Genomic DNA, 17283 nt, shown 5'->3' on the forward strand with positions numbered 1-17283 from the left:
GACAGGAGAAGCAGAGGGGAGGTCAGACGCACATCACCCTCTCTGTCACCTGCCAAGCTCAGGGGATTTCTTAAACATGCTTTTCTCTGCCTTGCTCTCTCTCTTTCCTGTCTCTCTTCCTCTCTCTTTCTCTCCCTCTTCCGCTCGATCAGCAACCTCCCTGTCTCTCTAGCTGTCGACCTCTCCCTGTCTGTCCCCTCTCTCCCTGTCTGTCCCCTCTCTCCCTGTCTGTTCCCTCTGTCTGTTCCCTCTCCCTGTCTGTTCCCTCTCTCCCTGTCTGTTCCCTCTCTCCCTGTCTGTTCCCTCTCTCCCTGTCTGTTCCCTCTCTCCCTGTCTGTCTGTTCCCTCTCTCTCTCCCTGTCTGTTCCCGCTCTCCCTGTCTGTTCCCTCTCTCCCTGTCTGTTCCCTCTCTCCCTGTCTGTTCCCTCTCTCCTTGCACTTCTGCACTGTCTCCTTAAGCACTTTAGACAGTCGCCACATATCCACTTGAGGCTGCGGTCCTCCTTTTACTGTGAAGGCTGAGAGCTGGTCAGCAGAGCCATCAGGGACACTGGGCCTCTTAGAAGAGGGCAAACAGTGTGTGTGATACACACACGCTTACAACGGACGATGTGTTTTTCCATCACACTGTTGTGTACACAGAAGACCTGCCCTTGTGCCCCTTGGTAAAGATGGAGACTGGGAGATGAGGGATGCTGGCTTTTTTCTCAAGTAGAGAATATGGGATTAACCCCATACAACCAACAGACAGTGCTTCTAAGATATTGAGAGGGTTTGAACTCCTCAAATATTGTAGTTAAAATTGCAATAATTTTCAGTTTAATAAAAAAAACAAATAATGCCGAAATTCCGTAACTTTGTGTGTGTGATATTTTGTGGAATTAACCATAGATTAATTCTGAGTAGTTTAACATTATGTGATGTTTGCATAAACAAACACGGAAATTTACAGGTACTTTTTTTCTACTGATTTATGTGGTCTGGAAGAAGTTCAAATACAACCTTCAATGTGCACACAATGTCTTAAAGGTGCTCTAAGCGATGTCATACTTTTTTTAGGCTAAAACATTTTTTGTCACTTACAGGGCCTAAATTTCCCTGCGGGATTGCGGGTATTGCGCATAATTTGTTCAAGTCCCGCAACTCTAGCCACCATAATGTGAGAAATTCCCGCATACACTTTTACAGCCTGTCTGATGAAGTTAATCTAATCATGAAGTGAATGCGGTGCTATTGACCGGACGGATCAACTACCGAGTTGAATTAAACATAGCCTCATGCAGACGCAGACACACACACACACACACGCAGAGAGAGAGAGAGAGAACCACTTTGCGCTTACGCAAGTAGGCTACGCAGCCATGGCAAACTTTTACATCTGGAGAGAGCTCCTTGGTAACTACCCTGCTAGCTCAGGTCACATCTGCCAGTAATGCTCACTAAAATCATTAGTGAACATTGCAAAACACGTGATCCCAGAAAGATTGTCTTCGACTTGTTAGTTTTTTGAACCTTTATTTTATCTAATGACATAGAAAACATAATGAATTGCAACCACATCTTATGCACTATGCACAACTTTTATTTACTAGCCTAAAATCGTCAGGATGAATGCCTAAATGTAATAGTTTAAAAATCAATATGAAGCATTCAAATTACTAAATATGTTTAGCTACTAGTAATTACTAGGAAAATACTATACATTATTAACTAAATACACTCTATATGAATTTAAAAATATATGAAATAGAAACAGATCACATAAGCCATACTTTTCAGTGTGTTTGTGTGTGTGGAGAGAGTCAAGCAGAATCTAGGATGGCCACTGTTGTGAATGATCCCCCTACAATATATTCAATATTACTGATGACGTCAAGGTGGTGGGGGCCCCCAAATCAATACATTTTTTGAAAAGTATCGAAGAAGTATCGAAATCGCAATTCTTGACTTGGTATCCTCCCCATTTTGAAAAATGAATTTTAAGCCCTGCACCTCACCATCCGCTAGCTGACTGTGTCCTGAATACACTGTAAAAAAAAACACGATCTCTGTGGACAACCCAGGCTCCAAAAACGATCACAAAACAATTAGGGCAAACTTCGCCCATAAAAAAATAACAAACTGTTCCAGCAAATCACAGATGAGATGCGCGTTTCAATTACACAAGAGGGAGGGGGAGGAAGTAGGGAGCTAGCTTATTGTTTTGTTTGAACGTCAACAGAAGTGACGTTACCCAGCATCGCTTAGAGCGCCTTTAATGAGACAGTTAATACTCACCAGAATGCCGTCCACTTTGGATTGTACAGATTTGCTGTAAGAGAAGAAAAGAGAGGAAAAAAGCAGCATTATTACCCACGTGTAACAGGAGAAACATACATAAAGCACATTTATTAATACATCAGTGGCATGTCAGGAATCCCTCCTCCGTCCCCAGCGCGACCCTCTGCCCCACCTGCCTCTGTCTCCTCAAGACCAATATAACCAGTGGAACACATGTTGTCATGTACAAAAAAGAGCTGCAGCATCAATGTTCTGTCCCACTATTAATATCGTACCAGGCAGACCTTGACAGTCATTCATAAGTTTGGCTGGGCTGGGTTGGGTTGGGGCGGTATGAGCCGGTATTTAATCTATATACAGGTACAGCAGTGACGACCATTAAACTCTGCCTGGGGTAGCAATGTATGGCTGTTCTCTTGGCTCCCCTGTAGCAGGACACGTCTGCCAGGTATTTATATAGCCGGTCTCCAAAAAGGAACTCTCCAAAAGGCCAGCCGGTGTGGTAGGGGCAGAGAACATGAGCTCATGAGCTCTTTACACAACAAAGTTCCCCCTCTGTCCCTCCATACATGCTGGTGTATGTAATCTAAGGCTGCGCACAGGTAATAGGCCTATATGTGTTTTCTAACCTGCCACCACTGTGTTTTTGACTCTAAATTGAGACAGCCTAGGAAGTAAACAACATCAGTAACTTCTTAGAACTGTAACTGATGGAACCCTGAAATGGATCCCTGAAGAAGCATTAAGGGTTTTACATAAAACTAGTGACTACTCACTCACTGACTTTTGCCTTGCAAAAATTACCAACATTATGAGTGTCATTTATAGGAAACATTCTGACCAGTGTGTTTTGGTCCCATTTTTGACCAGGGTTAGCTAGGGAAGTCGTTCTTTCCCAATATTTCTGTGGCACAGAACTTTAGGCTATAGTACAATTACTGGGTGAATAGGGCAAACATGATGTTCATTTCAATTATACACACAACCTTTCAAAATCTGCTGGATACTCTCAAGCTTTTGCATCAATGAAATTCAGCTAATATCCATCAATCACATGAAATGGGTCATGGCACATTTTACAGAAGTCATCAAAAGCTGGATAAACAGCCAAAAAATGAGATTAATACTTCAGCTAATTACCAAGGACACCGGATGGAGGATGCATACTGCCGAGGCAGTGCTCTCTCAGTGTATTTCTATCAACTTAATAAGCCTTTAGAGCACTGGTTACATGACTACCTGAGAGTAATCCGTTACGCAGGGTAACAACAAACCTGTCTGCAGGTCAATGGGAAATGCCAAACACTTTAATTGACTGTCTCCATGACGGACTGGGAGAGAGGAGAATAAATGACTTGTTACTAAGTGAGAGAGTGTGACCTCGAAGACGTGAGCGGGGATATTGGGACAGGTTACATGCATTAAGCCGTCTTCAGCCAAGAGGTGCGAAGGTAGTGATCTTGAACACTGGGCATCACTAAATCATTGTTGCCAAGCGGAAATCTCAAACACACAGAGCTCATGTCACATCACCGTAGCCCTAAATCCTATGTCCCACATGTTGCTAGTGCACCTCCCTTTCCACATTCACACAATCTGATTGGGCATTCCTTGATGAGTTAAGCTCTTAATCACTATGCTGCCAGGCAATAACCACATTGGCAGAAGCTACACACATATCACAAGGGTGCTGAGGGAAAAACTGATTGGCCTAAGCCTCACCAAGAATTCTGACCTGGCAGAAGGCAAACCCAAATCAACTGGTGTACTCTGGGTATTTTTCTCTAATAAATTGAAGCAAAAGACCGCAAAAGTGTTGAAAATATTCTTCTTCAACAGATGCTGATGATGGTTAACAGAGGACAAGACTCTGTGCTGACCACAATAAAACAACAATGCAATTAACATAATGTTTTGAGAGTACCCAAAACAGGGGGAAAAAACAATTGCCATTAGAACTTATGTTACAACTGCTGTCCAATGACAAAATGAAAAACATCCTCCAAAAAAAAACCCCAACGTCCACATACTGGCAGAGCCAAGTGAGATCAAATGATAATTAAAATCCTGAAAAAAGTGGCCTGATTTCTGGGGGCAGATGAGCGGCACTTTTATCCTGTCTGTCACTAAGAGCACGCGGCCCGGCCCCACCCCACCCCGCCCCACTCCATCCGGCCACACCACTCCCCTCCCCCACTCCTCCAGCTGGCCACTCCTTCGCTGTGCAGGGCAGAACGTAAACAACAAACAGAGCAGCGGTGGCGGTGGCGGCCGCAGGGAGGCAGGATAGGGAAGGCCTTGGTAGCACGCGGTCGGCTTGTCGGTCGGCTTGTCTGTCTGCCTTTACAATATGGCCGCCCAGGGGGGTAACGGGAGGATAGCCTGCTTCCCACTCTGCCACGGAACCCTGGCTGGATACGGGCAGACGGTGCAGCTGCGAGCTTGGAGGATGAGAAGCGCAGTGGACACAAAAGCCCAGTTACCCTGTTTGACCCACGTGCATGGGGACAGGCAGACGAGACGATGCTGATCACTGGCCCGCTTGCTCGACCCCCCCGCCTCCCTCCCTCCCTCCCTCCGTGCCTCTCTCTCTCCCTCCCTCCCTCCCTGCCTCTCTCTCTCACTCCCTGCATCAGCAGCTCTGTCTATCTCTTCTGCGGCAGCACAAGTCAGCCGAACGCTGAACTCAATGCACTCAACCCCTGTGGTGCTTTGAACCTTCTAGCCTCCGACAGGCTCTCTGAGTGTGCAGCAAGCAGTAGGCAGCACTCTCTCATGCAGGAGGAGAGCACATGGTAGTGCATTAAGATCGCAACATCCACATCAATAAACATAACTTTCCAGAAATATGACACAATGTTGATACAATGTAACGTCAACATTACCTATATCTGACTATTCTCATGCAGGAGGAGAGCACATGGTAGTGCATTAAGATCGCAACATCCACATCAACAAACATAACTTTCCAGAAATATGACACAATGTTGATACAATGTAACGTCAACATTACCTATATCTGACTATTCTCATATAGTAGTGGTGGTGATAGTAGTTGTAGAGCTCTACTGATCTGCATGTACTGGCTGCTGCACTGGTTGCTCTATATGTGCAAGTTTTGATATATTAGTAAGTTAAATGCACAGTTGCACACACATCATTTTTTTCTGATCTTAAACTCACTTTTCTGGCTTGCCGGGTTCCTCAGGCTGTATCTACAAAGTGTCTGTGGGAGTTGCGCCTCACCCACTGAGCAGTTAAGTCATCGAATTTGAACAATGTGGTCTGGGAGTGTTTTGGGTCTGAGGAAGGTTTTTTCAGAACAACGATTGGTGATGAAGAAAACCTGCCATCACAAGTGCGGGCTTAAGTGGATTTGGCTGTACCCGTCATTAAGGATAAGTCCAAATGTGCGGGTAACAAGCAGAACACCTCGTCTTCCAGTAGCCCCCCCCCCCCTCCACACACACACACACACACACACACACGTTTCCCTCCTTGAGCTCAACTTTCTGACTGATCGCTCATTTAAGTGGCAGTTACATGTATATAAAAAGATTAAAAAGATTAAAATAACACCTAGGCTAATCAATCAGGAATACAGTGTAGACACTGTTAATGTCACAAATTACTATATTATTATATAAGGAAATGGTTGATTTTGAACAGAATATCTCAAGTGTACAGAGGCCTATTATCAAAAACCAATGGCCCATTCTGTCTGCCACTCCAGGTTTATCATTTTAAAAGGTATACTGGTTCTTAGAAAACAAAGAACTTTCTTCTGAAACGTGTCAATGTAGTTTTCTTCAGAGAAAAGAAAAGGTGTTCCATGTGAGGAATTGCCAAGAGAATCAAGATCTCACACAACGCTGTGCTACTCCCTTCTTACATCTACTCCCTACTTACACCTGGCTTGACATAGTCGCTCCTACTCATCCTGGATTGGCATTAGTGAAACGAGTAGAGCTAGGATGACCAGACAACGCTATGTCAAACCTCGATTTATCACTTATCTTGGATGTCTTAATTCTGCCTTTGTAAAATACCCCTCAGGTTGCTGGCCTTCTAGACATAGTTGTTAAGGGAAAGAAACATTTCTCAGACAGAAAAGATTAAGATGGGGGGAATGACCACAGACAGTTGCCAAAGGAAGACTGATAAAAAAAAGTATTAGGCCTATAGACAGACAAATCTCAGGTGTTTCGATCGCAAAGATCATTTGTGAGATACCCACCATATGCTGGAGCTGAGTGGAGGGATTGTGATGATTTGGGGGTTCTGTGGTGGTAGCAAAGTGGGAAAATTGTACATGATAAAAGGAATCTTGAAGAAGGAAGGGCTGTCACCGTAATGGACGGCATTTAATTGGAGCCAATGTCATCCATGAAGAGGACTGTGACCAAAGGCACAGCTCCAAAGTCCAAACTATGCAAGAGAAACATGTAGGGAAGAAGCAGGCAGCTGGTATTCTACCAGTCTATAATGGAGTGGAATGGAAATGGACCCCAAATTTTTGTACATCAGAATACATGTTCACTCAGGATTCATTTTATCTCATTGTTAAGTCACCAGTGTACGGATAAACTATTCATCTTTTCTGACTGTAGCTTGTGTGTGTCACTCACTTTGCATACTGTGGTTGTGAATCCAATGTGTCAAATGCACTCAAGGTCACAGAGATCATATAAGAGAAAGGTCACTTCGATCTAAGACATATCTGTGTTCTTTTAACAATCAAGAGGATGTGGACAAAAGAGGCGTTGTGACAGCAGTAATCGTTTGCTTGCATAAAACAACAGGGATTGAGTAACCCTCAGAGACAGTGTTTGCTCCACAATGGACATTCTGTTTGGAACTTCTGACAGGCTGCTGCATTGTTCAATTCCACAGTTCTGATTTGAGGGGGAAAGGCAAACATGGCCTAAATTACTAGCATTTAACACAACACACATCCTTTCTTTTAAGCTCTGCTTTAAACCACATTTATCTATTCTGGCTTTCAACAACAAAGCTCTTGAGATTGTCCATGTTTACCTACAACCAAATGTAATCATTGCTATTATGAAATGTCTACATTTCACTCAAATACAGAGCCTATGGCCTGAAGGGAGTGGGGGAGAAATCGGCAAGATAAAAACACATTTCTGTTCAGACAAACTGGCAGTAGTAGTACACATTTGTACGGATTCGGGCTTCACGAGAACAGCTCTGTGTTTGCCAGTGGTGAAGCTCGTTTTCAATTCTCTTTGAAGATGATCATCCCCATTGTGCTGGGATTTCATACCCGCCCTCTCATTCCATCCAGTTTCCTCTTGCATTTTGATAAACAGACAAGCTCTCAATATTCTCTCCATCTTAAACCATCAAAACCAATACAGAGGGTGAGAAAACTTAATTCCACCTTAATCAAACACCAAATTATCCATTAACTAACCCAACATAAATGGGTTAGTAAAGCCTAACGGATGTACATGACATGCTATAGTGCTTACATAAATGAAACTACAGAAAAATGTGTAAACATCAGACTCTTCGTAACAGGAGGGAAAATACCTCATACAGATGACAAATTAAACAAATACTAGGGTTGTATTAATCTGAAAATGAGCCTGTGTTTTAGACCTTCCTGGCTAATGACTAACTGCCTTTGGTGTCTTAAGGCTGTGTGAGCTTTTACGCTGTGGTACACAGCCATGCTTTGATGGTGGTAAATATGAGACTGAAACAAAACTTGAAAGCCAACCTTACAAGACACCCAAATGGGAGATAATATTACAAAGTGAGCCTTTACTGTGAACTGTCAGTTACATTTCACCAACTGACACTGTGACAGATGTGTAATGACCTCTATTCTGCACCTTTAGCAAACACATTAGCCATATGCTTTTGGGGAGGAAAAAATGACAATTCTGCAAGTCTCCATTCTCTACTGAGACACAGTATTTTAAAACACTCATAAGCAACCCCCTCTACTGGCCTACCAAGAAATTGGTAAGCTTAACAGTTTGATTTCAAAATACACTTCCTATTTTAACATTCTGTCCATAGCCCATAAGACAAATTCTGACTGAAAGTAATCTAAGGAAAAAAAGGAATCAGCTATAACAAATTCAGTTTAAAATGTAACACAACACACCTGGGAAATAAATTTGCCATGTATGTTTTTGATCAAATCAACTACCAAGCTCAGTTCAACCACCTTCCCTAAAACTGGCAGCCCCTGACTTTTTCCACGCAGGTCTCCAGACTACCACCCATGCCAAAGTCTGTTCTTTTCCATGGGGCAGCAAATGTGCCAGCTCTCCAAATGTAGATCATCGTGGGTATCAGTTATCATTCTAGCCCGGTTAACCTTTGCAGCAATCCAAGGGCACGGCATAGTAGTCTCTCTCGGCTATATTGTGATTTAAATATAGACCTACTGTTCGTAGAGTCACTTTTAAGACAAAGGGTTTCTATAGTGTTTCATCCCAAAAACCAATGAGATAATAAAATGCTTCAGTATGATCCACAGTGTGAACTTCAAAACAAGCTAAAATAGCAAAACATCTCTTGAACTGTTGTTCTAAACGTCAACCCCATGCTCAGACATGTATGGTAATGTAGATGAACCTACTGTAAATATTTTAGGATTTAGACGATAGTAGGTGGTGGGAAGCCAGTCTTAAATTAATCACAGTCAACAGTCACTGAGATTTGAGAATGGTGTACCATAAAGTGTGCTGGTTAGAATATTAACTCCAGGAAATGTTACATTTTCCCACACCTAATTAAACTTTAGTATCATCCAATTAAATTACTATTAGGGCTGTGTGCTGACAATCATGAGAGCTGTTCATTCAGAGTTTGTTCATCCAAACCTCACAAAGAACCAACTATCAGCATTTAAGTCACTTCTGACCAGGGTTGGGTAGTAACGGATTACATGTACAAGTAACTATAATCAGCCCAGATTACAATAAAAAGACTGTGTAATCAGATTACAGTTACATTGTTAGATAAAAGTGTTTTTATCTTTTTTAACATTTTTATTAAAAATTGCGTGTTCAAAATTATTCATACCCTTTTTAAACAATCACTGGAAACATCTTTATTTACCGCTCTCAAAATGGTCCATATAATACCCACTAAGCCTCTTCATGTCTCCACAATGATTGTAGACTGCACCTTTTTAGCAGCAATCTGGGTTTTGAGGCAGGAACGATTATTTGCCATCACTTTGGCCTTGTGCTCACTTTTTTGACGGATTGAGGTCCGCTCTAAAATTTTGGTGTGGTTTAATGTTCAAATGCTACCTTTTGGGGCAGCCATGGCCTACTGGTTAGGGCTTCGGCCTTTGGGCTTGCCGGTTCGACTTCACTAATTCACAGATTGGGATAAATGCAGAGACCAAATGTCCCTCACGGGATCAAAAGATATACTTACTTACTAACTTACATATTGAGGCAGGTCTCTCGGCACACTTCCTGATCTTTTCCTCCTAGCCTCTTGTTTTAGTGTTACTGTTTACTTTGAGAAAGTCACTAGGTCCCCCTGGTTGAAAAACATCCCAAAATAATAATTCTCTCACCCCCACAATTGAAATGGACATGGTGTCATTTGGGTTTAAGGCTTCCCTTTTTTATGCCAATCTCAGGCCATGTCCCTGGGTCAAAAAAATCCAGCAAAAGCTAAATTCTTTGTCCAGGTGTGCCCTTATAAAGGTTAAGCTGAGTTGTGCATGTTTGGAGAAGAGCAGAGAAAAATAGAATGAGAATTCTTTCATCAATTTTGTGGTGGTGTCTTTTACTTAATGGGCATATTTATTGAAGTAATCTAAAAGTAATCCTAAAGTAATCATATTACGTTACATGTTTTTGGTAATTCAACTGATTACGTTACTGATTACAAAAATTGCCATGTAATTTGTAGTCAGTAATGGATTACATTTCAAAGTAATCTGACCCAACCCTGCTTCTGACACATCACATTTGGATTGTGATTTATAATAGGCGATACAAACATGGACAGAAGCCTATCATGCTACCCAAGGGATGCTTCTGCTAACAACATCCTTGAAAAATGCACAATAATACAAAGCAGGATCATATGCCACCATGTGAAGTATTTCCTTACAAGTGACTAAATCTGGAGAAATGGAATGGATGATAGATTATTCATTTCTTATTTTAACTTCTGTTGAACTTGCCCGGAGAGAAAACCCAAGATAAACTCATCATACCATGGGAGTTTGACAAAGGAAAAACATACAAAACATAGAAAAACAGATAGCTAGTCCCACGGGAAGGTCTACTAATAACCATTCTATCCTTTACTTTTGGACTCAAATGAAATCATCCAGTCATGTCTAAAAATGAGTTGTCACAGATTATGTTATTTTTACTTGAATGCGGATTCCTCAATATACATGCAACCGATAACATTTTATATTATTATTTATATTTTTACCCTACAAGATAGATTTTGGCTACACATCGGTGGAAAAGGTAAATATGTGTGATCAAATAAAGTAACTGACCTCGTCGTTTTCTAAATAACCTATGTAAATGTTAACCAAAGTCAACGGAATTAACTGGCTTAAGTTAACTCGTTGCAACGACCGCACATTTCTCAGTGCTGCTAATAGGCACTGCTTAGGCCTAACAAAAAAATGGAAAGTTAAAAACACAATATTTCTATAAAGACGATGCGAAATATTAATTAAGTAACGAAACAAATAAGTTTAATAGTCGCTTCTTCCGTTTTGGACATTATGTCGAGAAATGCATGTCGAGACATGCAAAAACAAGGGAGTTGGTGAGGGGGTGGAGGCTCCAAAAAACCGTGTCAGCATTTTCATCTCTTTTCCGTGTCACTGAAAAAACGTGCACACGTAGCCTCAGATTCATTCAAAGCAAACACATTAGATTATGTACTTCCGCAGTAGCAGAGTCGAGTTATTTAAATACACACCTTGTGCTTTTGTCGTTCGGAAACAAACATGGCCATATTTTGAGAGTGAACGTTACATTGATTTTCGACCACTACTATGCCAGCTGAATGGCCAGAAACTGAACATGAGGGTTCCTGCAAATCTACCGATTCTCTTCATAACCATCGAGATCCAACCTGCTAGAAGCACAAACTATAACACAGAGATAATGAATAAACCTAGTCGAAGGTTTTAATGCCAGTGAGTAACGTTACTGTGCAGTGTAAGCTTAGAAAACGAGGGGCGCCTCCTGTTCAAGTGGAGTTGTTTACTATCCTTCCGAACCAACATGGGCAAACCAGAGCGCATGTCTGTTTTCTAATATTCTGTTACAAAAACATCGTCCACCCTAGCTTCAAAAAGTATAAATCGCACAGCGTTAGTTAATAACCCAGTTAGTATTTCTGTGAACCTATTTCTGACCATAAATCTGCTAATGCAGAACAGGCAGCACGTTCCTCCAATTCACTTGTTGGCTGGCAACTATTACTGACACTGCATGAGAGGAGGTTCCAATACAGGTTGCACTGATAGGACTGGAGGAGATAACTAAGACAGCGTGCATTCTAATCGTCGACTATCTATATTGTTAAAACTCATATCTTTTAGCTAAACTCTTACTTAGGCACAACACATTCAACACAATTTTAAGCATCCTCCTAATGAAAAAAGTGCATAGGGTAGCTAGCCAGCTAGCTATTTCCCTGCACTAGCTGGAAAGCTAGTATAGCTAGCTAGTGTCAGAAAAACTAGCTAGCTATCTAGCTAATTAAGTGGCCAGTCAATGAGCTAGTCCACCACTTAGCTACACAACTACATACAACAATATTAGCTACAACCTTCTGACTACTGTCATACGCCCTTACCAGATGGAGTTCTTTATTTTGAGCTGCAATGCACTCGCTTCAGTCCCTTGTAATCCTGGAACCAGAGATGGCAAGGATCCCATCCCAGAACCAGTGGTCTGGTGCTGACCAGGTTGTTGATCATCAGCCATCATGATGGTGTTGAGGGAGGAGGGGGATTTAATAAGTAGGCCTCAACCTGGACCTCGAGAAGGTTGCTCTTTCCCGACTTTGGTACATCACGGACCCACCCGGTTACATCATGGTAAATTCAGCGACGGTTCCAACAGTGAAATGGATGGGAATTCAAATGCAAGCAGGTGGTGTCTTATCACATTCCCTTATACTTAAGTTAAAACGAACACACGAGGCTCAACACACGCTTCTCTCTGATCCGCTGCAGCCACCACTCTAGCTGTCTGCACGCCTGCGATCACGGTGGATACTGCTGCTACCGCTGTTGCTGCTGCCAGGCAGAAGAAACGCATGCGCAATGGACACAACGCACATGATAAACAAAACGAAAATCGGATCTGCAAAGCCTTTGCATTTGCATGCAGCGCACAGGTTTGCACTGCATTGCCAGGCTCACAGTTGTGCAATCAGTTCACATATCAAGAAGTCATGCGATAAGAGGTAACAATTAATTAGATATTTAAAACTATTTAAATATGTTTTAAAATACAATAGAATAACATATAGCTTTTTGACTCACTCCTACACAGATTCAAATACCCGTATTAGTTGAAGAGAAAATGATCATATTTCCACTCCTTGTACTAGTTTCCGTTGCTATGCAACAGTGACGCTGTTGTACACAGAAGTCCTCTGGCTGCAAATATGGCAGAACGTACAATGTCGGCTCGTATGGTGGGTTTGTTTTGCATTCTTTTACTGTACTTCAGATTACCAATTATTTGCCGAAAAGGATGTATTTCCTATATCGTCAACTTTAGGTTTAATTTGATAAAACTCAGCGACTACAGCGTTTGTAAAATAGATGCTAGCTGTCACAGGTAATTTGCTATCGCTAATAAAGGGTTAGCGAGCCGAGGCATGTTGCACATGGTGGTTTGGTAGCTAGCTATCAAACGTAGCTTTTTTGACCCAAGTTATCATTTCCTCTACAATTCAGACAAAGAAGCCTCCTTCGGCTGGTATTGGAAAGTTATTGCCCAGACCTGCAAACCGTCCAGTCTCTGCGCCACTAAAAGAAAAACCGAAGATGGATATCTTCGCAAAGGAGGAGGAGTACAAGTAACGTTAGGCCTTTGGGTGGAAGTGATAATGTTAAACTATGACTTCCGCATGATTCCTCAGCATGCGATTTAATGAACGTAGACCTATCCATTTCTGTAGATAAGCAGTTTGTGTTGCTTTCTCTAGACGCCTGAATGCTGAGTTGGAAGCAAAGACAGCTGAAATTGTTAGACAAGCAGAGGAAGTCATGGTAAGGAACTATAAAGTAGGCCTACATCCTTTTCTGCTAAGAAATAAACAATGTCACACAATAGCATGTCATGTCATGTCACGTGTCATGTAATGTATTTCGAATCACAGAGGGAACAAAACGAAGTTTTGTCAAAACCTATATCCTCTCACCTTGATATTGATATTGACGATGAAGAGGATCTGAGGTAAGGCCTGCAAATAACTCGAGACTATGTTGGACATGTTCACCCACAATGACTAATCCAATTTATCTTTAAAAAGAGGCAAGACCATTTAATGAATGACTCATAATGTAAAACACTTACTTGTTTAACAGAGAGCGGATATCAATAACACCCTCAGAGAGGAAGACAGCTGCAATGGTATTCTTGCTTCACTCTGGCAAACAAATATTTGTATAGGAAGAAGACACTTTATAATGAATTACAGTGAAACAAGGATGTCATGTATTTGTCATGTTTGTAAAAATGTATTACCCACTTCACTACACAGTCTGAAAAGAAGAAAAGTGCTTTAAAGCCAAGCAAACCGCTAATTGTCACCAAAAAGAGATCACAGTAAGTTGTCTTGTCCTATATCACTTTTTGATTTTGTTTGTCGATAGCCTTATTTATTTACCGTCATTGTCGATAGCCTTATTTATTCACCGTTATGGTCAGATTTGTTTTGCAGCTTTATGCGTCTGATTCCACCATTGCTTTCTGTTATAGGAAAAAGGTCTCCGAAACGGTGGCCGAAGATGTTGCTATCATAGAGGACTATGGGGATTTCTCTTTGGTAAACACAATTAACAACATTGAGGGGAAACTGAATGATGGAGTTGTTCCTGAAGATCTTGAGGAAAATGTTATGCCTAGTGTTGGGGAAGAAATGGGATCAGGTCAGGTTTTTGTCCATCATCACTATACACCATAACTGTTGGAGGTATTTGTTGATAATCATAATCCCGTCATTCAAAAATATGTATTATGTTTGTTCACAGAGGCCCAGATCCGTTTTTTGAAGGCAAAACTTAGAGTGATGCAAGAGGAGCTGGAAAGGCTGTCATTTGAATGCAACAAGAAGGCAAGATCAATAATAAGTGAAATGTATTGAAAGACCATTATATGACAGAAATGTAGTTTTTCTAATGTATATAGAAGAATGCTTTGTCTTTAAGGATGATGAAAACATTGCATTGAGCAGCAAACTAAAACAGACTGAAGAAGACCGAACTAGGCTCCAGAGAACCACAAACATTCAACAGAACCAGATAGAGAAACACAGAGCCATGGCAGAGGAAGCCAACAGAAGATGTGATGGGTTACAACAGCAAGTGACCTCATTACAGAAAGTAGGTGGCCGATGTGTGAAAATATGCTGTTCCGATCATGCGGTAGTCTCCAAATATTACACCTTGAGTGAGTCCCCTCCAGGCTGTCCATTCACTTACCAATATAGAGTAGTGTCACACCTAAAGGTCAATGGGCCTAAACCTGTATTATTAGAGGTACATCCACCTAATGTATAATATGATTTATTAGATATGATAACATACTATCAATTATTATCAATCATAATGAGTAAAAAAAACAGGAAGGGAACAGGTAATCTGGTTTTGCCCAGCTGCCAATGACGGATGAAATTGAATATCTGTGTTGAGGAATGTGCTCTATGGCCTCATTTACATGATTAGCTTGGCTGTGTAAAATGAAGCCATTCTGCAGCTGGTGATAGCGCAGCAGCTAGGCTTGTGTGACGGTTATCTTGGGCCCTCAGAAAATTCTCCAGACTCACTTGCCCTTGTCTTTAGCAGACCATGGGTAAAACCCGCCTTGTGTAATAAATCCCAGAGTTGAGTCAGGTTGCACACTTGCAGTTCTTATGGAGTCATTGAAGTTTCGTATCAACTGGTGGTAGGATAGTTGTTGCTTGTGTCGTATTTAGGGGTTTGGGGGTCACATAAGGTTCATCTAAATCAGTTATGTATGAAATGTATGTTTACAAATATTACACACTTCTCAGGATGCCTAAAGCACTGTAGGATAATACGACTTATTGTGCCATCATTACCTAATCCTAACATAGTGCCAGTAATTTTAAGTAATTTTCTTGTGGATCTTTTTGTGCATGTTCACCAGCATATATCTTAACACCCATTTACAATAGGAGTCCTCAATCATTATCTGTTATTATGCATACGTGTATTCCAGGAAATTGATGGACTGAAAAGGGCAGAAAAACAGGCGGCAAACAAGTACAGTGCCACAGAGGTCAGGCTGAACAGAGCTGTGGAGGAAGCAGAGAAGTACAAGATGCAACTGAACAAGATTCAACAGACCACAAAGGTACTTCTAATATCAACAACATCTGTATACCTTAATCAACAGGGTAAGGTATACAAAATGCAGTGATACTACATTGTATCATTGTAACAGTGTCAAGGGCAGGAATTTTAAAAACTGGACTAGAATAAGTAAATAGGTAGACCGTGCAAGAAATGTTTGTAGGTGTTTGGACTTAGGACAAATATACAAATGTTTTTAGTTTATTAAAGGTTGTATCAGCGATTTCAGGCCAAAAAAAGGCCCAAACATAAATGATCACATTCATCTAATCTTTCCTAACAATCTGTTAGCTGTCTGCCCCATAAGCAGGCCGTCAAAAAACGTGTCTCTGTAGGCAGCCTAGGCACCAAGATCTGTACACAAAAACATTTGCTATCAACAAGGGTTGGCAACCCACTCAAAGGCAAAACAAAGTCTTTCAACCAATAACCAACGAGATGCGCGTTTAGGAGAGTTTTAATTGCACGGGAGGGAGTAGCGAGCTAGCTCTCTGTTTTGTTTGAACATCAACAGAAGTGATGTATCCCCGCTATCGCTGATACAACCTTTAAAGATGATTTGTCGTTCCTTTTGGCTTTTACCTGTTGTTGGAAGCTTTTCTACGGGTGAACCATAATACTAAATTGCAGGGGTCGATTAGTCTAATATTTCTCTAAGATACATTATTCATCCTGAGGGAAATTTTAGACTATTGTTGGTATAACCGTAATATTATATCATGCCCTTTTTTATAATTTCATATTATTGACTGATGATACATTTTGGACTGGTTTTTAAGGACGCTGCACACCAGGAGCATCAAAGAATAGAAGCCTTGCAGGCTGAGAACAAGAAGTTGGAAAAGCAAAAGGCTGAACTTCTTGTTGGCTTCAAAAAACAATTGAAGCTAATTGATATATTGAAACGACAAAAGGTAGTCAAGTAAAAGCATATGTATAATGCTCAGTGGCTGATAGCACATTATTTACAACTTTCATACAACTTTCTTTTCTTCCTTTGTCACCATGGCAGATGCATTTTGAAGCTGCCAAAATGTTGGCCTTCACAGAAGAGGAGTTCATGAAAGCTCTTGATTGGGGAAAGTCATAGTGTACATCATCTCAGAGGAGTTTTGGTGGAGGCTTCTACTTATTGAAGGACTTTACTACGGACGGATCATGCTGTAAAAAAATTGTTTTTGTAATTAATTCTGAATTTGGTTATTTTATAAGTGTTGCTTTGTTAAAAATAAACAGTTGTGTCATTATTTTGGATATTGTTTATTATATTTGTTTATACATTACTATTATTATTACCATACACAGGACAGTTCTTTTAAAATCAGTGTAACTGCACTGCTAATGGACAAAGTAAATCCCATAAAGGAAACTGGCAACAGGATGAAAGACAAATATAAATCCCTGAG

General features: G+C 41.1%; 2 protein-coding genes across 3 annotated transcripts in view; one reads left to right on the forward strand and one right to left on the reverse strand.

Annotated features, from left to right (window-relative positions):
- Window positions 1-12777, reverse strand: part of rfx7a (regulatory factor X7a) — a 30716-nt gene extending 17939 nt beyond the window's left edge. For both annotated transcript variants that reach the window (XM_076286978.1, XM_076286977.1), the window contains exons 1-2: window positions 12121-12777; window positions 2278-2311 (exon numbers count right to left, since the gene is read on the reverse strand). In XM_076286978.1, the coding sequence (XP_076143093.1) occupies window positions 2278-2311; window positions 12121-12254 (168 nt within the window). In that variant the 5' untranslated portion in view covers window positions 12255-12777. The remainder of the gene's footprint in view (window positions 1-2277; window positions 2312-12120) is intronic.
- On the forward strand, window positions 12649-17124 carry tex9 (testis expressed 9). The gene is made up of 13 exons (XM_076286979.1): window positions 12649-12735; window positions 12883-12969; window positions 13235-13356; window positions 13486-13549; window positions 13660-13736; window positions 13868-13913; window positions 14044-14108; window positions 14262-14431; window positions 14534-14616; window positions 14711-14884; window positions 15744-15878; window positions 16657-16791; window positions 16890-17124. Exons 2-13 carry the CDS (start codon window positions 12940-12942, stop codon window positions 16965-16967), a joined length of 1179 nt encoding a protein of 392 aa, XP_076143094.1. The 5' UTR covers window positions 12649-12735; window positions 12883-12939; the 3' UTR covers window positions 16968-17124.
- The last annotated feature ends 159 nt before the right edge of the window (window positions 17125-17283 follow it).

Source organism: Alosa pseudoharengus, unplaced genomic scaffold (assembly GCF_046254945.1).
Source record: "Alosa pseudoharengus isolate Yale_2024_CS ecotype anadromous, Long Island Sound unplaced genomic scaffold, YU_APseudo_1.1 YU_APseudo_1.1_scf_16, whole genome shotgun sequence".
Lineage (NCBI taxonomy): Eukaryota > Metazoa > Chordata > Actinopteri > Clupeiformes > Clupeidae > Alosa > Alosa pseudoharengus.

Coding starts and splice junctions, on each gene's coding strand:
- tex9 (XM_076286979.1), top strand. CDS start 12,940: ATGGCAGAACGTACAATGTCGGCTCGTATG. Junction 13,914..14,043: donor AGAGGAAGACAGCTGCAATG/GTATTCTTGCTT, acceptor TTCACTACACAG/TCTGAAAAGAAGAAAAGTGC. Junction 14,109..14,261: donor GTCACCAAAAAGAGATCACA/GTAAGTTGTCTT, acceptor TTTCTGTTATAG/GAAAAAGGTCTCCGAAACGG.